Genomic DNA, 24,266 nt, shown 5'->3' with positions numbered 1-24,266 from the left:
TGAAGTCATTAATGTCAGGTGACACTTCTGACCAGTCAATACGTCTGGGTGTAGGGCAAAAGGTTAAACCGCGAGCAAGAACTGATGATTCGTCGTTAGAAAGTGGAGTTTGTGACAGGTTAATGACAGAGGTTGTGTCAAGTCTGATGGTTGTGCGAGTGTTATGTGGTTTGCGTTTACGGCGATTACGTGTACGTGTGGAGGCTTGTGAAATACAACTCTTTCTTGAAAACTGTATTTTGCGCTATGGTGAGTTAAAAACAGCGTTTCACCGCAATTCTCGCTGAAATGTGGGTTTTGCATCAAATCCACTCATGGAATACAACTCTTTCTTGAAAACTGTGTGTTGCTTTATTGTGGGTTGAAAACAGCGTTTTTCAAAATTTTCACCATTTCTCGCCGAAAATGCGTTTTCGATCAAATCCACTCATGGATTAAAACTCTTTCTTTAAACTGTTTTTGCCTCCATTGTGGGTTGAAAAGAACGATTTGCCAAATTTTCACCATTTCTAGCAAAAACTTGCGTTTTGCATTAAATCCACGCATGGAATACAAATCTTTTTCGAAATCTGTGTTTTGCTCCATTGTGGGTTGAAAGCCGCGTTTTGCCAGATTTCCACCATTTCTCATCAAAAAATGCGTTTTACATCAAATCCACTCGTGAAATTAAACTCTTTCTTGAAAACTGTGTTTTGCACTATGGTGAGTTGAAAACAGCGTTTCGCCAAATTTTACCAATTTTCGCTGAAAAATGGGTTTTGCATCAAATCCACTCTTGGAATACAAATCTTTTTTGAAAATTATGTTTTCCTCAATTGTGGGTTGAAAACAGCGTGTTGCCAAGTTTTCACCATTTCTCACGGAAATATGCGTTTGACATCAAATCCACTCGTGAATTAAAACTCTTTCTTGAAAACTGTGTTTTGCGCCATGGTAAGTTGAAAACAGCGTTTCGTCACATTTCTCGCTGAAATGTGGGCCTTGCATCAAATGGAATACAACTCTTTCTTGAAAACTGTGTGTTGCTTTATTGTGGGTTGAAAACAGCGTTTTTCAAAATTTTCACCATTTCTCGCCGAAAATGCGTTTTCTATCAAATCCACTCATGGATTAAAACTCTTTCTTTAAACTGTTTTTGCCTCCATTGTGGGTTGAAAAGAGCGATTTGCCAAATTTTCACCATTTCTAGCAAAAAATTTCGTTTTGCATTAAATCCACTCATGGAATACAAATCTTTTTCGAAAACTGTGTCTTGCTCCATTGTGGGTTGAAAGCCGCGTTTTGCCAAATTTAGAGCATTTCTCATCAAAAAATGCGTTTTACATCAAATCCACTCCTGAAATAAAACTCTTTCTTGAAAACTGTGTTTTGCACTATGGTGAGTTAAAAACAGGGTTTCGCCAAATTTTACCAATTTTCGCTGAAAAATGGGGTTTTGCATCAAATCCACTCATGGAATACAACTCTTCCTTGAAAACTGTGTTTTGCGCCATGGTAAGTTGAAAACAGCGTTTCGTCACATTTTCACCAATTCTCGCTGAAAAATGGGTTTTGCATCAAATCTACTCTTGGAATACAAATCTTGTTTGAAAACTGTGTTTTCCTCAATTGTGGGTTGAAACCAGCGTGTTGCCAACTTTCCACTATGTCTCACGGAAAATTGCGTTTGACATCAAATCCACTCGCGAATTAAAACTCTTTCTTGAAAACTGTGTTTTGCGCTATGGTGAGTTGAAAACAGGGTTTCGCCAAATTTTACCAATTCTCGCTGAAAAATGGGGTTTTGCATCAAATCCACTCATGGAATACAACTCTTCCTTGAAAACTGTGTTTTGCGCCATGGTAAGTTGAAAACAGCGTTTCGTCACATTTTCACCAATTCTCGCTGAAAAATGGGTTTTGCATCAAATCCACTCTTGGAATACAAATCTTTTTTGAAAACTGTGTTTTCCTCAATTGTGGGTTGAAAACAGCGTGTTGCCAAGTTTTAACAATTTCTCACGGAAAAATGCGTTTGACATCAAATCCACTCGTGAATTAAAACTCTTTCTTGAAAACTGTGTTTTGCGCTATGGTGAGTTCAAAACAGCGTTTCGCCGAATTCTTACCAATTCTCGCAGAAAAGAAGGTTTTGCATCAAATCCACTCATGGAATACAAATCTTTTTTGAAAACGGTGTTTTCCTCCATTGTGTGTTGAAAGCCGCGTTTTGCCAAATTTAAACCATTTCTCACTGAAAAATACGTTTTGCAACAAATCCACTCATGGAATAGAACTCTTTGTTGAAAACTGTGTTTTGCGCCATGCTCAGTTGAAAACAACGTTTTGCTAAATTATCACTAATTCTGGCTGAAAAATGGGTTTTGCATCAAATCCAGTCATGCAATACACTCTTTCTTGAAAACTGTGTTTTGCGCCATGGTGAGTTGAAAACAGCGTTTTGCCACATTATCACCAATGCTCGCTGAAATATGGGTTTTGCATCAAACCCAGTCATGGAATAAAACTCTCTTTAAAACTGTGTTTTGCTCCATTGTGGGTTCGTAAGAGCGTTTTGCCAAGTCTTCACCGTTTCTCGCTGAAAAATTCGTTTTGCATCAAACCCAGTCATGCAATATAACTCTTTCTTGAAAACTGTGTTTTGCTCCATTGTTGGTTGAAAACAGCGTTTTTCAAAATTTTGACCATTTCTCGCTGAAAAATGCGTTTTGCATCACACCCAGTCATGCAATATAACTCTTTCTTGAAAACTGTTTTTCTCCAATTTGGGTTGGAAACAGCGTTTTTCCAAATTTTGACCATTTCTCGCTGAAAAATGCGTTTCGCATCAAATCCACTCATGAAATAAAACTTCTTCTGGAAACAATTTTTTCCTCCATTGTGGGTTGAAAAGAGCAATTTAACAAATGTTTTACTATCTCTAGCAAAAAAATGCATTTAGCATCAATCCACTCATGGAATACAAACCTTTTTTGAAAACTGTTTTCCTCAATCGTGTGCTGAATGCCGCGTTTTGCCAAATTTAAACCATTTCTCACTGAAAAATGCGTTTTGCATCAAATCCAGTCATGGAATAAAACTCTTTCTTGAAAACTGTTTTGCGCTATTTTGGGTTAAAACAGCGTTTTTAAAAATTATCACCATTTTCCGCTGAAAAATTCGTTTTGCATCAGATCCAGTCATGGAATACAACTCATCTTTAAAACTGTGTTTTGCTCCTTTTTCGGTTAAAAAAAAGCCTTTTTAAAAATTTTCACATTTTTCGTTGAAAAATGAGGTTTGCATCAGATCCAGTCATGGAAAACAACTCTTTTTTTAAAACTATGTATTGCTCCATTCTGGATTGATAAAAGCGTTTTGTCAAATTGTTACCATATGTCGCTTAAAAATGTGTTTTGCATCAAATCCACTCATGAAATAATACTCTTTCTTGAAAACTGAGTTTTGTCTATTTTAGGTTGAAAACAGCGTGTTGCAAAAGTTTCACCATTCGTCGCTTAAAAATGCGTTTTGCATGAAATCCACTCATGGAATAAAAAAACTTTTTCCAAAGCTGTGTCTTGCTCCATTGTGGGTTAATTAGAGCGTTTTGCCACGTTTTAACTATTTCTCGCTGAAAAATGCGTTTTGCATTAAACCCAGTCATGCAATAAAACTATTTCTTGAAAACTTTGTTTTGCTCCATTGTGGGTTGAAAACAGCGTTTTTCAAAATTTTCACCATTTCTCCCTGAAAAATGCGTTTTGCATCAAATCCACTAATGGATTACAACTCTTTCTTGAAAACGGTTTTCCTCCATTGTGTTGAAAGCCGCGTTTTGCCAAATTTTCACCATTTCTCGCTGAAAAATGTGTTTGTCATCAAATCCACTCACGGAATAACACCCTTTCTTGAAAACTGTGTTTTCCTCCATTGTGGGTTGAAAACAGCGTGTGGCCAAGTTTTCACCATTTCTCACCAAAAAATGCGTTTGACATCAAATCCACTCGTGAAATACAACTCTTTTTGGAAAACTGTGTTTTGCGCCATGGTGATTTTTTTAAAAATAAAAACTAGTGAGCAGCACAGAGCAACGAATCTTGTCAACTTGTTTTATTATCCTACCGGTTTCGTGTGATAACTACACACTTCGTCAGGGTTGAACAAGATAGTTAGGGGAACTTATTTTATGCCTAAATTTTACAGTACAAATGACGTTCCACTAGGGTGTGAACAGTAAAAACACCCACACATATACGTGCAGGATGTTACAAAAATCCTGCCGCTAGGTGTGTAATGTATAATTTCCGGGCTCACGGACTTAACGTTAAATCCGTGAGCCCCAAAATTATGAGTTGCACATGAGCATCAGCAGTTATTTCTGTCGAGTAGCGCATGAGCATGAGCAGTTATTACTCTCAAGTAAGGCATGAGCATGAGCAGTTTTTACTCTTGAGTAACACATGAGCATGAGCAGTTATTACTTATGAGTTGCCCATGAGCATGTGCAGTTATTAGTTATAATTTCTGCATGAACATGAACAGTTATTACACTTGAGTAACGCGCTAGCATGAGAAGTTATTACTTATAAGTTGCGCATGAGCATGTGCAGTTATTAGTTGTGAATTCTGCATGAGCATGAGCACTTATTACTCTTGAGTAACACATGAGCATGAGCAGTTATTACTTATCAGTTTCCCATGAGCATGTGCAGTTATGAGTTATGAGTTCTGCATGAGCATGAGCAGTTATTACTGATGAGTTGTGCATGACCATGAGCAGTTATTACACTTGAGTAACGCATTAGCATGAGAAGTTATTACTTATAAGTTGTGCATGAGCATGAACAGTTATTACTTATGAGTTGAACATTAGCATGACAAGTTATTACTTATGAGTTGCGTATGAGCATGTGTAGTTATTATTTATGAGTGTCGCATGAGTATGAGCACTTATTACTCTGGAGTAACGCATGACCATGAGCAGTTATTACTTATGTGTTGCGCATGAGTATCAGCAGTTATTACTGTTGAGTAAGGCATGAGCATGAGCAGTTATTACTCTTGAGTATCGCATGAGCATGAACAGTTATTACTCTTGAGAAACACATGAGCATGTGCAGTTATTAGTTGTGAGTTCTGCATGAGCATGAGCAGTTATTACTGATGATTTGCGCATGAACATAAGCAGTTAGTACACTTGAGTAACGCATTAGCATGAGAAGTTATTACTTATAAGTTGTGCATGAGCATGAACAGTTATTACTTATGAGTTGAGCATGAGCATGAGCAGTTATTACTTATGAGTTGCGTATGAGCATGTGCAGTTATTACTTATGAGTTTCGCTTGAGGGTGAAAACTTATTACTCTTGAGTAACGCATTACCATGAGCAGTTATTACTTATGAGCTGCGCATGAGCATCAGCAGTTATTACTGTTAAGTTACGCATGAGCATGAGCAGTTATTACTCTTGAGAAACAGATGAGCATGAGCAGTTTTTACTTATGAGTTGCCCATGAGCATGTGCAGTTATTAGTTATGAGTTCTATAATAATAATAATAATAATAATAATAATAATAATAATAATAATAATAATAATAATAACAATCTTTATACAGGGAGCCCTCATAACGAAAGTGATATTCAGTGGGGCCCTGTAGATTGAGAAATGATTTAAAAATTACAATGATTTTAAAAATTACAATTACTTAAAAGTAGAAAATACAAAGTCAGCGGTAAGAAATAAAAATAAGAATTAAGAATTAAAAACTAGCTAAAAACACGCTCTTTGATACGTTGCTTAAAAATTAAAAACGATTTTATGTCTTTGAAAGAGAGTGTTCTAAAAGGTTCCATTCGTTAATACCCTGGTAAAGGAGTGTCTTCTTTCCGTAGTTAGTTCATACTTGTGGAAGACGGAAATCATTCTTTCTCCGGGTATTATAGGAATGGATGTCGCTGTTCTTAGGAATATTAAAATTATAATCTAAAAGTCCATGAATATACTTAAAAGTGATCATGTATCTATTTACAAGGCGACGTTGGGACAAGGTTGGCCAGCCAAGTGACTTGAGTGCATCGGTTGATGAGGCATAGCCAGGCAAATCAAGGATACCTTTTGCTACCTTATTTTGCAGAATCTGCAAATCGCCCATAAGTGTAGTGTTATCTTTGTCACCCCAGATAACATCAGCATAGTCGAAAAGGGGACTAATCAAAGTGTTATACAGTGTAATCCGTGCATCTGCCGGTAACAGAGGCTTGACACGTTTCAATAGGCCAATCCTTTGATTCACTTTGGTAATTAATGAATCGATTTGCTCATTCCAAGTCATGTTTTTGTGAATTTCACGCCAAGGTACTTGATTGAATCTGAATTCTCGAGGCAAACATTATCCATAACAAGCTTGACATCATGGCAACTTTGCAATTTACGATTGCTGCCAAACAGTACGAACTTAGATTTGGACGTGTTTAAAGTTAGGTAATTGTTATCAAACCAATGGGCTAACTTGCCAAGGTCGGCATTTGGATGCGATTAAATTTCGTGGCAGCTTTTCCCACTATAGTATAACACAGTGTCGTGTGCATACATGACAACTTTGCAGTACTCCAAGCAGTGTGGGAGGTCGTTTACGTAGCTTAGAAATAGAAGTGGACCAAGGATGCTCCCTTGCGATACGCAAACGCGAACTTCGTGAGAAGGGGACAGACAGTTTTCAATTGATGTTACTTGATGTCGGTTATTCAGGTAAGACACAAACCATTTTTCGACTTTTTCAATAGACTTGAGTTTTCTTACAAGAATCTCATGATCCACTGTATCGAATGCGTTCGAAAGATCTATGAAAACTGCACCGGTCATACAGCCGCTGTCTAAGCTCTGAAGAATGTTGTCGGTAAAATGGGCGAGAACAGTTACAGTAGACAGTTTAGGGTGAAAACCGAATTGGTTTTGGGTGAGCAGTTTGGACTCAGACAAGTAACCATACAGCTGTATGTGCACAGCCCGTTCAAGAATGTTGCTAATGGTTGGGAGAACAGTAATGGGCCTATAGTTATTACAGTCAGTGTGCTCTCCTGCTTTAAACAGAGCGGTTACTTTACCCTGCTTCCAGATTGCTGGGAAGGCGCTTGTCTGAAGAGACCGGTTGAATAGTCTGGTCAGAACAGGTGCTATACAATCAGCAGAGTCTCTCAACAATCTACCACTGATGCGGTCTAATCCTATGGCATTATTAGTTTTTAAAGCCTTAAACTGCTTGAGAACGAACGATTCAGTGATATATAAAAAAGAAAACGAATTTTCTTCGGTGGTACTTCCAGAAGGCGAGAAACACGTAGTAACATTACTGACCACAGATTGAACCTTTTCTTTTATTTTGGTTGCCAGTTTAAGACCGATCAGGAAGAAATGCGTATTCAAAAGGTTTGCTTTAGATTCATTATCAGTGTACAAGATGTCGTCTGACTCACTGATAGGATTGACCTGTGAACTGGACTTTCTTGAGGTGATTTCGTTAAATGTCTTCCAAAGTACACGAGGATTACCTTTGCATGAGCATGAGCATGAGAAGTTATTACTGATGAGTTGCGCATGAACATGAGCAGTTGTTACAGTTGAGTAACGCCATTAGCATGAAAAGTTATTACTTATAAGTTGAGCATAAGCATGAGCAGTTATTACTTATGAGTTTCGCATGAGCATGAGCACTTATTACTCTTGAGTAGCACATGGGCATGAGCAGTTATTACTAATAAGTTGCGCATGAGCATGAGCAGTTATTACACTTGAGTAACGTATTAGCATGTGCAGTTATTACATATATGAGTTGCTCATGAGCATGAGCAGTTATTACTTACGAGTAACGCATGAGCATGAGCAGTTATTACTTATGAGTTGCGCATGAGCATGTGCAGTTATTACCGATGAGGATCGCATGAGCATGAGCAGTTATTACTGACGACTTGCTCATGAGCATGAACAGTTATTACTGATGCCTTGCGCATGAGCATGAACACTTATTACTCTAAGGTAACGCATGAGCATGAGCACTTATTACTTATGAGTTGAGCATGAGCATGAGCAGTTATTACTCATGACTTGCGCATGAGCATGAGCACTTATTACTCTTGAGTAACGCATGATCATGAGCAGTTATTACTTATGAGTTGCGCATAAGCATGAGCAGTTATTACATATGAATTGCGCATGAGCAAGAGCAGTTATTACTGATAACTTGCGGATGAGCATGAACACTTATTACTCTTGAGTAACGCATGAGCATGACCAGTTATTACTGACGAGTTACTCATGAGTATGAGCAGTTATTACTGATGATTTGCGCATGAGCATGAGCAATTATTACTCTTGAGTAACGCATGAGCATGAGCAGTTATTACTTATGAGTTTCGCATGAGCATGTGCAGTTATTACTTATGACTTGCGCATGAGCTTGTGCAGTTATTACTGATGAGTTGCTCATGAGCATGAGCAGTTATTACTGATGAGTTTCGCATGAGCATGAGCACTTATTACTCTTGAGTAACACATGAGCATGTGCAGTTATTACTTGAGTTCCGCATGAGCATGAGCAGTTATTACTGATGAGTTGCTCATGAGCATGAGCAGTTATTACTGATGAGTTCCCCATGAGCATGAGCACTTATTACTCTTGAGTAACGCATGAGCATGAGCAGTAATTACTTATGAGTTGCGCATGAGCATATGCAGTTATTACTTATGAGTTGCGCATAAGCTTGTGCAGTTATTACTGATGAGTTGCTCATGAGCATGAGCAGTTATTACTGATGAGTTGCGCATGAGCATGAGCACTTATTACTCTTGAGTAACACATAAGCATGAGCATTTATTACTTATGAGTTCCGCATGAGCATGAGCAGTTATTACTGATGACTTGCGCATGAGCATGAACACTTATTACTCTTGAGTAACGCATGATTATGAGCAGTTATTACTTATGAGTAACGCATAAGCATGAGCAGTTATTACTCTTGAGTAACACATAAGCATGAGCAGTTATTACTTAAGAGTTGTGCATGAGCATGTGCAGTTATTAGATATGAGTTCTGCATGATCATGAGCAGTTATTACTGATGAGTTGTGCATGAACATGAGCAGTTATTACACTTGAGTAACGCTTTAGCATTAGCATTAGCATGTGCAGTTATTACATGTGGGTTGCGCATGAGAATGGGCTGTTCGTAATTATGAGTTGCACATGAGCATGAGCAGTTATTAGTGATGAGTTGTGCATGATTATGAGCACTTAGTACTCTTGATTAACGCATGAGAATGAGCAGTTATTGCTTATGAGTTGCGCATCAGCATGAGCAGTTATTACCTATGATTGCGCATGAGCATGTGCAGTTATTACTGATGAGTTGCTCATGAGCATGAGCAGTTATTAGTGATGAGTTGTGCATGATTATGAGCACTTATTATTCTTGAATAACGCATGAGAATGAGCAGTTATTGCTTATGAGTTGCGCTTGAGCACTTATTACTCTTGAGTAACGCATAAGCATGAGCAGTTATTACTGATGAGTTGCGCATGAACACAAGCAGTTATCACACTTTAGTTGCGCATGAGAATGCCCTGTTCTTAATTATGAGTTGCGCATGAGCATGAGCAGTGAATACTTATCAGTAACGCATGAGCATGAGCAGTTATTACTGATGAGTTGCACATGAGCATGTGCAGTTATTACTTATGAGTTCCGCATGAGTATGTGCAGTTATTACTCTTGAGTAACGCATGAGAATGAGCAGTTATTGCTTATGAGTTGCGCATCAGCATGTGCAGTTATTACTCTTGACTTAGGCATGGGCATGAGCAGTTATTACTTATGAGCTTTGCATGAGCATGAGCAGTCATTACTTGTAAGTTGCGCATGAGGATGAACAGTTATTACTTATGAGTTGAGCATAAGCATGAGCAGTTATTACTTATGAGTTTTGCATGAGCATGAGCACTTATTACTCTTGAGTAACACATGAGGATGAGCAGTTATTACTAATTAGTTTCGCATGAGCATGAGCACTTAATACTCTTGAGTAACGCATGAGCATAAGCAGTTATTACTCATGAGTTGCGCATGAACATGAGCAGTTATTACTCTTGAGTAACGCATTAGCATGTGCAGTTATTACATATAAGAGTTGGGCATGAGAATGCGCTGTTCTTAATTATGAGTTTCCCATGAGCATGAGCAGGTATTACTTATGAGTAATGCATGAGCATGAGCAGTTATTTTTTATGAGTTGCGCATGGGTATGTGCAGTTATTACTTATGAGTTCCGCATGAGCATGAGGAGTTATTACTGATGAGTTCCTCATGAACATGAGTAGTTATTACTGACGACTTGCGCATGAGCATGAGTTCTTATTACTCTTGAGTAACGTGTAAGCATGAGCAGTTATTGCTTATGAGTTGCGCATGAGCATGTGCATTTATTACTCTTGACTAACGCATGAGCATGAGCAGTTATTACTTATGAGCTCCGCATGAGCATGTGCAGTTATAGCTGATGAGTTGCTCATGAGCATGAGCATGAGCACTTTTTTCTCTTGAGTACCGTATGAGTACGAGCAGTTATTACTTATGAGTTCCGCATGAGCATGAGCAGTTATTACTCTAGAGTAACGCATGAGCATGAGCAGTTATTACTTATGAGTTGCGCATGAGCAATAGCAATTATTAGTTATGAGATTCGTACGAGCATGAGCAGTTATTACTTATGTGTTGCGCATGAGCATGAGCAATTATTACTTTTGAGTTACCCATGAGTATGAGCAATTGTTACTTATTAGTTGTGCATGAGCATGTGCAGTTATTACTTATGAGTTTTTTTTTTAACAAAATTAGACTTTATTTTCAAGAACATATTACTTACATTATATTACAATGCGTTCACTACAGACTACTTACACTACTAATAATACAAAACTCTATTTGCCATTAAAATAGTGTTTCAAACATACAATTACTTAGCTTAATTACTAACAATGTGGCTGTATATACTATTAACTACTTTTCATTTACTACTAACTTCACTTACAACATTACTAACACCGTAAACAAAACAAAATATAGATATATATATATATATATATTGATTAGGTAAATATCATAAAAAATTTTGATCACTCATTTTGTAGAACACACCTTAGAGAAAGAAGAACTAAATATTTTGTAAGAAATCCCACTTTTTGATATATTTAGCTTGTGTGCCTGGTTTACTCGTGATGTATCGTTCCAAAACTAATTTGTCGCGAACTAGAGATTTAAATTCACCAAACTGAACTTTATTTCTGGCATTGGAGTTGATGTATAAATAGTATTTTCCTATGATGATGAGATGATTTAGGGCTAAACAGTATCGAGAGGAGTGAAATACACCATATAAAACATCTAAGTTCGAAAGATGGAGTTTCGTTCCACTTTGGTTACCATACCAGTCTTGAATTTCTACCCAGAAAAGAGTTGGCTTGCGAACATTCTATAAACAAGTGCCAAATAGTATGGATCTCGGAAGGGCAAAATGGGCAATTTGGAGAGTCAACTTTCTTTATTTTATGCAATAAACTATTTGTGGGTAGAATGCGATGAAGGATCTTATACTGGAACATCGTCAATTTTGTTTCCTTTGTGACATTAAAGGGTAAGAGGTACACTTTACTCAAATTATTCTTTGTAAACCATATTATATAAGTTTTTTTTCTTTCGTGGGTGGTGGTAACGTTTCCAGAGATAGTAGTTTTTCATATAAAGCTTTGCATGACAATAAGTCGCTAATTGAGTTAACAGATGCGATGTGGGGTCGTTCACTAGAATTTAATAGCTTTTTCCAGGAGGCAGGAACAGAAGAAAGCATGCTGTAGTATTGGAGAAAATTAAACTTTGCGTTATATTTTTCGCAGAGGGAGTTAAAAGATAGAAAACAGTTCTTTTCTGCGTCAAATAAATCTGAAATGTAAATGATTCCAGTCTGATGCCAGCGCGGAAAATAGATCGATTTTTTATCAACAATTAAAAACCTATTGTTCTAGATCACTTGATTTAACACCTCAACGTTGTTTTGGGGACAGCTTACAGCAATTTTCTGCCAATAGGTAATGATATCTTTGTAAAATCTGGTGAGGTGTTCACTTAGGCAAAGAAGTTTGCAGTCATAATTACACTGAAATAAGAAGGCGCCACCGACATTAGCAAGAAGAGAGGTTGGAATATATTTCCATGGAGCGTCATGGTCTGAACATAGACGGTTTACCCAGTTTAGTTTTAAAGCTTTGTCAAAGATAACGAAATCTTTCATTTCCAAGCCACCTTCTTTCTTAGATTTTATTAAAGTTGACTTTATGATTTTCGCGGGTTTATGATTCCATACGAAGTCGAAAATCTTTCTGTTCACTTCTTCTACGAAGTAAGGTGGTGTCTCCAAAGAACTACAGATAAAATTGACCTTCGAAAGGGCTCATGTTTTGACAATATTTATTCTTCCATAAATTGAGATGTCCCTTTGGGACCAGAAATTTAAGGTTTTCTGTAACTTTGTTAGCTTGTCGAGGAAGTTTCTCTGGTCTGATAACTTTTCATCATACGAGAAGTGAGTACCTAAAGCGTACACAGGTTCATCTCTTACTTGAATATTTAAAATTCCGTCTTTCCTATGTGTCATTGAGCCGAGCCATAAAATCTCAGATTTTGATACATTTATCTTTAGTCCCGCGCATCTTTCAAATCGGGAGAGCAGAGCAAAAAGGTTACTAACGGAATGAACATTGGCGAGAATAGCTGTAGTGTCGTCTGCGTATTGAGATAATTTAACTATTCTATTATCTTGAATTTTTATGCCTTCTATATCATTGGAATTTCTTATTCTTTGAGCTAACACTTCTATTGCAATAATAAAAAGCATACCTGAAAGGGGGCAGCCTTGACATACTCCTCGTTCTAGGAAAAAGTGATTTGATGCGTACCCATTATTTAAAACGCAACTAGTAATGTTGTTGTAAAAAATGCTAACCCAACGCCTAAGTTGTGGGCCGAAATTGAAAGATTGAAGACATTTTTGAAGAAAGTCCCATTCTACTGAATCGAAAGCTTTCTCGAAGTCTAGGAAAACAGCGATCCCAGGCAAGTTATTTACTTTTGTGAAATCCATTACGTCTTTGATTAATCTTATACTTTCGCCAATGTATCTCCCTTTTACGTAACCGGATTGACTAGAAGAAATAATTTTCGCCAATACCTTTTCTAACCGGAGAGCGATAACCTTAGTTAAAATTTTATAATCTACGTTCAAAACTGAGACCGGTCTCCAGTTTTTTAAAAACTCTAAATTATTTTTCTTTTTTGGAATAAGGGAAATTACCCCTTGTCGCTGAGAGATGGAAAGAATTCCGTTTTGAAATGCATAGTTGAAACTTTCGATCATATAGTGTCCTAACAAGTTCCAAAAGTATTGATAACACTCCGTGGTAAAACCATCTGAGCCTGGGCTTTTGTTAGCAGCCATTATCTTAAATGCATTGTAGCATTCCTCGAGCTTTACTTCACCCTCACAGGTTGCAGCTTCTTCTTGTGATAACGTACACTCGATATTTTCAAAGAGATCACTGAATTCAGGAAGTTGTGGGTTCATATTTTTAGAGGTGTATATTTCTTTAAAGAAGAGTTCCATTTCTTGAAGAATCTGTTTTGGATCTGTTATCCTCTTATCTTCGTGATTAATTATAGAACTCACATGTTTTCTTCTATAGTTTGTTTTTTCTAAGCTATAAAAATATTTGCTATTTTTCTCGCCGTGCTCATACCACCGTGCTCTACTACGGACGATTGTGCCTTCTGTTTTGATAGCCTCTATTCTGGAGAGTTTGGCTTTCAGTTTGTCCATTTCTGCTTTGTCGCTTTCATTGTAGTTTACTTGCAGCTTATTTTGAATATCTATTAGCATTGTTTGCAGAGCTTTTTCCTCATCGCGCTTTTTCTTTGCTTTACGTTTCGAATATTTGATCGTGAAAGCCCTGATTTCCATTTTGATCATTTCCCAGAACAAACCTTTATCACTTACTTCGCAATGTTTATTTACAAATTCAGGGAGTATAAAAGTTAGCAATTCAACATAGTCGCTATCCATCAAAAGCGAATTATTAAACTTCCAGAAGCCTGGTCCGCGTGTAGGACTGTCTTCGTTAAGGGCAATTTTTAGCAGTACAGCAGAATGGTCGGAATGGATGTTTGGAAGTATATTACGCTCTCGAATAAGTCTGCACAAGCTTTTAGAAACAAAGAGGTAATCTAGCCGACTTTGGATTTTTTGAGAGGCATTGCTCCAAGTAAATCCGCCCGAGTCGGGATTCTTAAAACGCCATCAATCGACCAAATTGTTTGTTTTGATCAGGGTTTGGAGTTCAATGACTGACACCTTTCTTGCATCGAACGATTTGCCACCTTTCTTGTCTAAGCTGTTAATTACACAGTTGAAATTACCTCCGAGTACAACATTCTCGTTAATGTATTCTTTAAGAAAAGAATTGAAAAGTTCATTTAGGAAGGAAACCTGATGCCTCGCTTCATTAGGTGCGTAAACGTTAACAAATATCGTTTTCGTATCGTCTAGGGTAGTTTCAATTAAGACACACCTCCCATAATTATATGTGATGATCTTTTCAATGCACACGTCAAGTCGCGGTTTGAACAAAATCATTACTCCTCTACTGTGTGAAGAACCATGACTGTAAGCAACTTTGCCACCCCACTCTGTTTCCCATGTTTTAATTGTCTGAGGAGTGGAATATGTTTCTTGAAGAAAAATAATATCGGGCTGTTGACGGTGCAGCCATCGAAAAACTTGTCTTCTTTTTCTAGAACTGTTTCTCCCTCGAATGTTCAAAGATAGAATCTTATACATTTAGCTCTTCTTTTTTCAAATGTAGTATTAATGATGACTGAATAATAATAATAATCGACCAAACGAATACTGTTTTGGTAGGATGTGTTCTGCGAGATTTACTAGTCATAGTTCCAGTGATTTTACTTAATAGAAAGTTATTTGAAATTAACACAAAATAAAAGACAATAAGCAAAAAAACGAAAGAGTAACTAAAGGAAAACAAGAGCACAAACTGGATACGAAACAACTTAACTATTAAAGACTTACGTAATCGTTTGTTCGGCATTTTAGCTGACCGGTTTTGAGCGAAGGCGAGCGTTAGCCGCCATAATATAGCCAAGATTAATTTCAGAGAAAATAGCTGTTACATTTACTGCTTTAAATGTCCATTAAACGTCCGTACAGTGGAAATTCCTTACTGAGTTTCGCATGAGCATGAGCACTTATTACTCTTGAGTAACGCAAGACCATGAGCAGTTATTACTGATGAGTTGCGCATGAGCATCAACAGTTATTTCTGTTGAGTAACGTATAAGCATGAGCAGTTATTACTTATCAGTAACGCATGAGCATGAGCAGTTATTACTCTTGAGTAACACATGAGCATGAGGAGTTGTAATTTAAGAGTTGCGCATGAGCATATGCAGTTATTAGTGATGAGTTCTGCATGAGCATGAACAATTATTACTTATTACTTATTACTATCGCATGAGCATAAGCACTTACTACTCTTGAGTAGCGCATGACCATGAGTAGTTATTACTTATGAATTGCACATGAGCATGAGCAGTTATTTCTGTTAAGTAACGCATGAGCATGAGCAGTTATTACTCTTGAGTAACGCATACGCATGAGCAGTTATTACTCTTGAGTAACACATGAGCATGAGCATTTATTACTTATAAGTTGCACATGAGCATGAGCAGTTATTACATATGAGTTGCGCATGAGCATGAGCAATTATTACTGATGAGTTGCGCATGAGCATGTGCAGTTATTACTGAAGAGTTAGGCATGAGCATGAGCACTTATTACTCTTGAGTAACGTTCCGCATGAGCATGAGCAGTTATTACTCTTGAGTAACACATGAGCATGAGTAGTTATTACTTATGAGTTGCGCTTGAGCATGAGGAATTATTACTGTTGAGTTGGGCATGAGCATGTGCAGTTATTAATGTAGACTTGCGCATGAGCATATGCAGTTATTACTGAAAAGTTGCGCATGAGCATAAGCACTTATCACTCTTGAGCTACGCATGAGCATAAGCAGTTATTACTTATGAGCTTTGCATGAGCATGAGCAGTCATTACTTATGAGTTGCGCATGCGCATGTGCAATTATTACTTATGAGTTGTGCATGAGCATCAGCAGTCATTACTCATGAGTTGCGCATGTGCATAAGCACTTATTACTCTTGAGTAAAGCATGATCATGAGCAGTTATTACTTATGAGTTCCGCATCAGCATGAGCAGTTATTATTTATGAGTTGCGCATGAGCATGAGCAATTATTACTGATGAGTTGCGCATGAGCATCAGCAGTCATTACTGATGAGTTGCGCATGTGCAAAAGCACTTATTACTCTTGAGTAAAGAATTATCATGAGCAGTTATAACTTATGAGTTCCGCCTGAGCAGTTATTACTCTTGAGTAACGCATGAGCATAAGCAGTTATTACTTATGAGCTTTGCATCAGCATGTGCAGTTATTACTCTTGACTAACGCATGAGCATGAGCTGCTATTACTTATGAGTTGCGCCTAAGCATGTGCAGTTATTACTTATGAGTTCTGCATGAGCATGAGCAGTTATTGCTGAATAGTTGATCATGAGCATGAGCAGGTATTACTAATGACTTGCGCATGAGCATGCGCAATTTTTACTCTTGAGTAACGCATTAGGATGAGCAGTTATTGCTTATAAGTTGTGCATGAGCATGTGCAGTAAATACTGATGAGTTGCTCATGAGCATGAGCAGTTATTACTGATGAGTTTTGCATGAGCATGAGCACTTCTCAATCTTGAGTAACGCATCAGCATGAGCAATTATTACATATGAGTTCCGCATGAGCATTAGCAGTTATTACTCTTGAGTAACGCATGAGCATGAGCAATTATTACTCATGAGTTGCGCTTGAGCATGTGCAGTTATTACTGAACAGTTGAGCATGAGCATGAGCAGTCATTACTCTTAAGTAACGCATAAGCATGAGCAGTTATTACTTATGAGCTTTGCATGAGCATAATCAGTCATTACTTATGAGTTGGGCATGAGCATGAGAAATTATTACTAATTAGTTGCGCATGAGCATGTGCAGTTATTACTTATGAGTTGCGCATGAGCATCAGCAGTCATTACTGATGAGTTGCGCATGTGCATAGGCACTTATTACTCTTGAGTAAAGCATGATCATGAGCAGTTATTACTTATGAGTTCCACATGAGCATGAGCAGTTATTACTCTCTAGTAACGCATGAGCATGAGCAGTTATTACTTATGAGTTGCGCATGATTATGAGCAATTATTACTGATGAGTTGCACATGAGCATGTGCAGTTATTACTGAAGAGTTGCGCATGGGCATGAGCACTTTTTACTCTTGCGTAACGCATGAGCAGGAGCAGTTATTTCTTATGAGTTGTGCATGAGCATGTGCAGAAATTACTCTTTACTAACGCATGAGCATGAGCAGTTATTACTTATTAGTTGCGCATGAGCATGCGCACTTATTACTCTTGAGTAATGCATGAGCATGAGCAGTTATTTTTTATGAGTTGCGCATGAGCAGGTGCAGTTATTACTCTTTACTAACGCATGAGCATGAGCAGTTATTACTTATTAGTTGCGCATGAGCATGTGCAGTTATTACTGATGAGTTGCTCATAAACATGAGCAGTTATTACTGATGAGTTCCGCATGAACATTAGCAAATATTACTCTTGAGTAAGGCATGAGCATGAGCAGTTATTACTTTTGAGTTGTGCATGAGCATGAGCAATTATTACTGATAAATTGCGCATGGGCATGTGCAGTTATTACTGAACAGTTGTGCATAAGCATGAGCACTTATTACTCTTGAGTAATGCATGAGCATGCGCAGTTATTACTTATGAGCTTTGCATGAGCATAATCAGTCATTACTTATGAGTTGCGCAGAAGCATGAAAATTATTACTAATTAGTTGCGCATGATCATGTGCAGTTATTACTTATGAGTGCGCATGAGGATCAGCAGTCATTACTGATGAGTTGCGCATGTGCAAAAGGCCAACATTATGACATAAGCATAATGTGATTTTATCTCGAGGCCCGTGATAGTTAAGTATTTAGGTGTGCCGTTGCATGGGGCAAGGACCGTTGTCAATCATAGAACTTAAGCCAATGAAATGATGTCATATCTAATAACACCGAGGTTATAGGCAAGATCAATTTATCTCGTGGTCCTTCTCGCCTTCATTCCCATCGTGTTAACATCCGAACGCAGATCTCCGGTACTGTAGAAAAATTATTTTTTCAGGCAAGTTAAACATTTTTCTTTTTCTTCGTTTTTCTTTTCTACTTTGGGGTTCTTTTGTACCGTTTGACCTCAGCTGCGCAGGTTTTTTCGGGCAATAGTTGGGACATGTGTAACTCCACCCCCCGTGTATTGATTCTCGGGCATTCCTCTATTAAGCGCTTAAAGCAGTTCGTCCGGAATAATTCCAACGATTTTGATCTTGACTTTCAAATCTCTTTGCCTGTCCTAATACGTTGGCATGGAGTTGGGGGTAGAACAGTCGAAAAGACGTTAAAATTCGACACACATGTCCTGTCGTCATTCTCCAACTAGGCAGTAATGACCTCGTTACTCTTTCGCCCTTACGTGTTGGTTCAGCAATCGATGAGTTTGTCCATTTCCTACACGATTCATGCGGGGTGCAGTTGGTGTGCGTGTGCCAGACTATTCGCCGATTCTCAGCTGAGGCTTTTAACACAAAGGTCGGCATGTTAACACGATACCTAAGGGTTGTGTTAGATCCTATACCATATGCCATGTTTTGGGGCCATAGAGGGTTTTGGCAGGCGAAAGACAATTTTTATACACCCGATGGCGTTCATTTGAACTCTAGGGGACAGCGTAAGCTATATCGTAGTCTCAGAGGGGCAGTCCTGCGATCTTTGCGCCTTTTGCCAAGTTCTCCCTCCTCGGAAGGAGTTTGTTAAGTTTGCTTCATTCTGATACCGATCTTTACATGTTTTGCCAGCTCTCAGTTGTGCCCTATGCCGAGCCTTTGATGTTTTATTGACACGTTCACCTATTGTTTGTGTCGGCCTTATATATTTGCTGTAAGCCATCGCCCCTTTTTGGGCGCGGCTACGTTTGACTCAGCTACAAAGCTGTTTGATTGCACGACTTGTTATACAGGCGCGGCTACGTTTGAGTCAGCTACAAAGCTGTTTGATTGCACGACTTGTTATACAGTCGTATGTATGTACGTATGTACTCCTTTTTGGCTGTACACGTATAATTATTTTACTGGCTCTGGCTCAATGTTAGGTGCTGGCAGTTACCGCATGAGTGTACAATCCTTTCCGACCGCTCAGTTTTTGGGTGTGTCCTTTGCGCTCGGTATTCTGCCTTTGCCTTAGGCACTGTAGTACTTCTGGCGCTAAATGATCTGATAATTTTTTCGTTCATTTCCGTCGCTATGAAGCGCATTATTTCCAGCGCTGTCCCTCTGCGGTTTACGTTATTATTTTTATTTTATCGTAATCTAGTTTCTTATCTAAGAAATTTTATTGATAAGCCATGCCACCCAAGTAGCGTGCACATTCCGATCAGTCCAACACGCAAAGGAGAACGAAACGCACGCGAGGCTCCGACCTTTCTGAAGTTTCTCCAGACGACGCTGTTGCTTCTCAAAACCAGAGCAACCATCACAACCAGAACTTGATCTCAGTTGATCTGCAAACGCTATCCACCTCCATCTCGACGACCATTTCCCAGGCAATACAACAGGCGTTGGGACCCAGGGGCACCCGCAGCTTGACTCAAGACCTCAGAGCTTCTTCATTTCCTCCTGTTGAAAATGATGGGGAACGTTCCGCCAGTGAGGCCATTCAAGGGGATATCACAGCTATAACACAAGGTACTCAGCCTCAGAGTTCCCCTCGGCAGCCATTTTCAAGCATAGCCATAGCTCTCGGCTCTAGAGTCAACCCAAAACTCAAAGCAAAAATTTGGGGTAACGAATATGTTGATTTTGGCGGGTTGCTTTCGTTGTCCCCAAATACCGATCGTTATTCCCTGTCCCTAACTCCCTCAAGTACGTCGTCTACTCAGCCCCAGTTGACACTAGAACCTAGCCAGCCACCTAAGAAGATTCATAACCTCAGTCAGTGGTTGTCAGCTTTTAATACTTTTGTCGCTATTTATGTCGAGAAATTTCCTACTGAGGCTCCTAGGTTGATGAAATACTGCGAGGTCGTGAGGGACATTGCGTCCAAACCAGGTGACTGGTCATTTTATGACGACCAGTTTCGTTACATAAGACAGTCAGCTCCCGACCAATACCCTTGGGATACTATTCATTGGGAACTATGGCTAAGGGCAGTGACAAATTTTCGTGCTCGACCGCACTCTCTCGCGCTCTCGGAACCGCCAGTCGTTTCCGAAGGGAACTTGTTGGGCATTTCACGCCGGGCGATTCTGTGGTGGGTGCCGCTACGACCACGTTTGTTTCAAATGTGGTTCACCCCACCCCTCAAGTCACTGTTCGTCCCCTAGTTCACAACGCGCCCCCCCTGCCAGCCCCGGAGCCAAACAAGCCCATCCCCCTACTCAGCAGTCCGGTTACCCCCGTAAGGGTGGAAAGGCTTGATTTTCTTTTGCAGGGTTATGCTCCAGCTTTAAAACAATATTTGATTGATGGCTTTTCTTTTGGTTTTCGAATTAAGTTTATGGGGGAAAGGCGCCCTTTCGAATCCCCTAATTTGAAGAGTGCACAAGAGCAACCCCACGTTGTTACCGCTAAACTAGAAAAGGAGCTCGAAGCGGGCAGAATAGCCGGCCCGTTTTCTTCACCCCCTTTTCCGAATTTACGCTGTTCTCCCTTAGGCATCGTTCCCAAAAAGGATCCCTCTGAATTTCGCTTAATTCATCATTTGTCGTATCCTAAGGGTTCATCTGTTAACGATTACATTCCTGAAGAATTCTCATCAGTTCACTATGCGTCTATTAGTGATGCCATATCTGTCATCAAGAAGTTAGGAGCTGGCTGTTTTATGGCTAAGACCGATATTAAATCTGCATTTCGCATCATCCCGGTTCACCCTAAGGATCATGCTCTATTAGGCATGAAATGGGCTAACCAGTATTATTTTGATCGCGCTCTGCCAATGGGATGTAGTTCCAGCTGTGCGATTTTCGAAGCTTTTAGCTCAGCTCTCGAGTGGCTATCTAAAGATTTGTTCAATGCCTCAGGTGTTGTGCACATTTTGGATGACTTTCTCTTCATTGCCCCTACGAAGGAAAAATGTCAATCCGATCTTGACAATTTCCTTCGCATATGTAGCTATCTCGGGGTTCCAATAGCACAGGAGAAAACCGTCGGGCCATTCAACACGCTACAGTTTGCTGGTATCACTCTCGATTCGGTGCGACAGGAAGCTAGGTTACCGGAAGATAAGCTTCAAAAATGCCAGCTGCTACTACATCATTTTTATACGAGGCGTAAAGTAACGCTTCGAGAGCTTCAGTCTTTACTAGGCCTTTTGAATTTTACCTGCTCGGTTGTCATCCCCGGCCGCGCTTTTCTTCGCCGAATGATCAATCTTACCAGGGGCATCCAGCGCCCTCATCACCGTATTCGCTTGACTAAGGAAACGAAATTTGACATTCAGGTTTGGCTTTCTTTCTTACAAAACTTTAATGGTAAGACCTTTTTCTATACTGAGTTATGGGAGGTCTCGAATCCTTTCGAGTTATTTACTGACGCCGCCGGCTCGAAGGGCTATGGCGCTATCTTTGGTAAGCATTGGTTCTTCGGCGCGTGGCCGGAAACATGGAAGCATTTTAATATCACCTTTTTAGAATTCTTCCCGATTGTTATCGCTCTACGCATCTGGGGGCCTTTGATGGCCAACAGATGTGTCATTTTTAACACCGATAATGCTGCTTTGGTTGACATCATTAATCATCACACTTCTAAACACAACTTGGTGATGATATTGGTCCGTGACCTGGTGTTAACCTCTCTGCGACACAACATAATGTTTCGAGCTAGGCATATTCAAGGTGTTCACAATACTCCCGCCGATTACATTTCCCGGTTTCAGGTCGACAAGTTCAAGGTATTGTGTCCGGGGGTGGACGAATTTCCGACGACTGTGCCCGAGAGCCTTCTGCCGGAGAGTTGGTCACTAACCTGAGTGCTCTGCTTGAGTCCTCCTTATCTTCTGCTACTCGGAAAATGTATCAGAGAACTTGGGCAGTCTTTACCGAGTTTTACACACACTATTTTAATTCAGCTCCCCCTTCGCTCCCCCTGACCTGCGCTTCCTTGGCCCTTTTCATTTCCTATCTTAACGCCCGAAAATTGGCACCCGCAACCGTAACGTCTTATCTCTCCGCTATTAGTTATGTACACAAAATAGCCGGTGTCCACGATCCTACCAAAACATTCGTCATTCAAAAACTTATGAGGGCTATCAGTCGCTCGAAGTCGGCTGATATTAGGCTGCCCATTACACGATCTGTTCTCCATCAACTGGTCCGCTCATTGCAGCATACCAACTCTTCGGCCTCTCAGCGCACTACGTTTTCCACCATGTTTTTATTAGCTTTTTACGGGTTTTTCCGTGTCGGAGAGCTAGCGACCAAAAGCCTCGATTGTCCTGATAGCGTTGTTCAATACTGCAACGTCAGCTTCCTTACGAGTTCAGCTGACATCCGCAGAGTCAAGATCACACTTGCTTGCTTTAAACATAACACGGACAATCGGCCCCATGATATCATTATTGAACGCGAAGATTCTCTTCCATTCTGCCCGGTAAAATCGCTCCTCGAGTATTGTCGGTTAAGAGGCAATAAGCCCGGGCCACTTTTCTGCTGTTCTGATGGGAGCCCTATTACTATCACCCATTTCAATTCTGAGCTACGTCGTTGTTTAACTTTTTGTGGGCTTGACACTTCTCGATATAAAAGTCATAGTTTCCGCATAGGGGCCGCTTGTCTTGCAGCTGAGAATGGTTACTCCGACGCTCAAATCCGGGCTCTTGGTCGCTGGAAGTCCGACGCATTCAAGCTCTACATCAGGTCGGGCACTTTACATGCCAACTAACTACTAAGTAATATATTTAGGGATGAATGGGTCATGGCGTAGTTCAGACATGGGCTGCTACCCTTTCTTATTTCTTGCCTGCGGTGCATTCGCCTTTGCGTTACTTATAAATTCTACGGCTCTCAATTCCTAAATAACGCGGGTAGGCAACTTAGGTCAGTCATGGGCTGCTAATTCGCCGCTTCGGTGCATTCGCCTTTGCGTCGATTATAAATTCTACGGCTTTAAATTCCTACATAACGCGGGTAGGCGCCTTAGGTCAGTCATGGGCTGCTAATTCGCCGCCTCGTTTTAGAATAATTTGTTTTTCACGCTCGTCAAGCTGACAATTGTTTACAGATTGAGTCCAGGATGAATTGAGTCAGACATTGGGCTGTCGGTTCATCCTCGGCATTCATTTTTCTGATTGCTTAGCGATTTCGAATAGTAGTATTTGATTATGTTGTCTTTAATTTTTCCTAGATCTAGATACTGATATGGTTTTCTTAGCTTGCTCCAGACTGCTTCAATTGTTTGTCTCTTTCACGGGCTGTGCCTGCCACCGTTTATATCATTTACACTGCTATATCGTTTTCATGTTGAACGTAACGTTGGTCAGTCATGGGCTCGCATCGTTACCGTTACCGTTCTCTCGGTTTGTCACCGGTGATATCCAGGCTCTGCTTTTCGTCTTGGTGGGGTTGCCACATTTTTGTGGCGGTGGCCGATATTTAACCCCACCTTTGCTTAAGAGATTGCGTGATGTTTATTATATCGATATTCTTGATGTCGGGTGAAATAAAAGCGTCACTTTGTGGCCAATTTATCCCACATTAGCAGTTATCATTTTATCTCCCGTCAATCTCGTCAGCAAACTAGTGCGACGTAACGCAGAGCTTCGGGTCCCGTTTCAGTAGAGACACGCGGGTTTCGTGATAAAAGGCCAACATTATGACATAAGCATAATGTGATTTTATCTCGAGGCCCATGATAGTTAAGTATTTAGGTGTGCCGTTGCATGGGGCAAGGACCGTTGTCAATCATAGAACTTAAGCCAATGAAAT

At 39.7% G+C, this 24,266-nt stretch overlaps 1 protein-coding gene and 1 pseudogene across 1 annotated transcript; both read left to right on the top strand.

Annotated features, from left to right (window-relative positions):
* The first annotated feature begins 11 nt into the window (after positions 1-11).
* Positions 12-20,763, top strand: LOC146474372 (uncharacterized; annotated as a pseudogene).
* Positions 20,764-20,842: 79 nt separating this feature from the next.
* Positions 20,843-24,033, top strand: LOC146474371 (uncharacterized). Its single transcript, XM_085117255.1, has 2 exons — positions 20,843-21,208; positions 22,168-24,033. The coding sequence occupies exons 1-2, from the start codon at positions 20,843-20,845 to the stop codon at positions 23,221-23,223; spliced, it is 1,422 nt and encodes a 473-aa protein (XP_084973381.1). The 3' UTR covers positions 23,224-24,033.
* Positions 24,034-24,266: the final 233 nt, after the last annotated feature.

This window comes from Pavona decussata, unplaced genomic scaffold (genome assembly GCF_977016875.1).
Source record: "Pavona decussata unplaced genomic scaffold, jaPavDecu1.1 SCAFFOLD_90, whole genome shotgun sequence".
In the NCBI taxonomy this organism is placed as follows: Eukaryota; Metazoa; Cnidaria; class Anthozoa; order Scleractinia; family Agariciidae; genus Pavona; species Pavona decussata.
The sequence above is the reverse complement of the archived record's forward strand: the minus strand, read 5'-3'. Positions and strand labels throughout refer to the sequence as shown.

Bases quoted from the DNA above. Each gene is read 5' to 3' on its own strand.
- LOC146474371 (XM_085117255.1), top strand. From the start codon at position 20,843: ATGGGGGAAAGGCGCCCTTTCGAATCCCCTAATTTGAAGAGTGCACAA. The intron at 21,209-22,167 runs GTTCACCCTAAG...GTTTCGAGCTAG, and splicing joins CTGCATTTCGCATCATCCCG to GCATATTCAAGGTGTTCACA.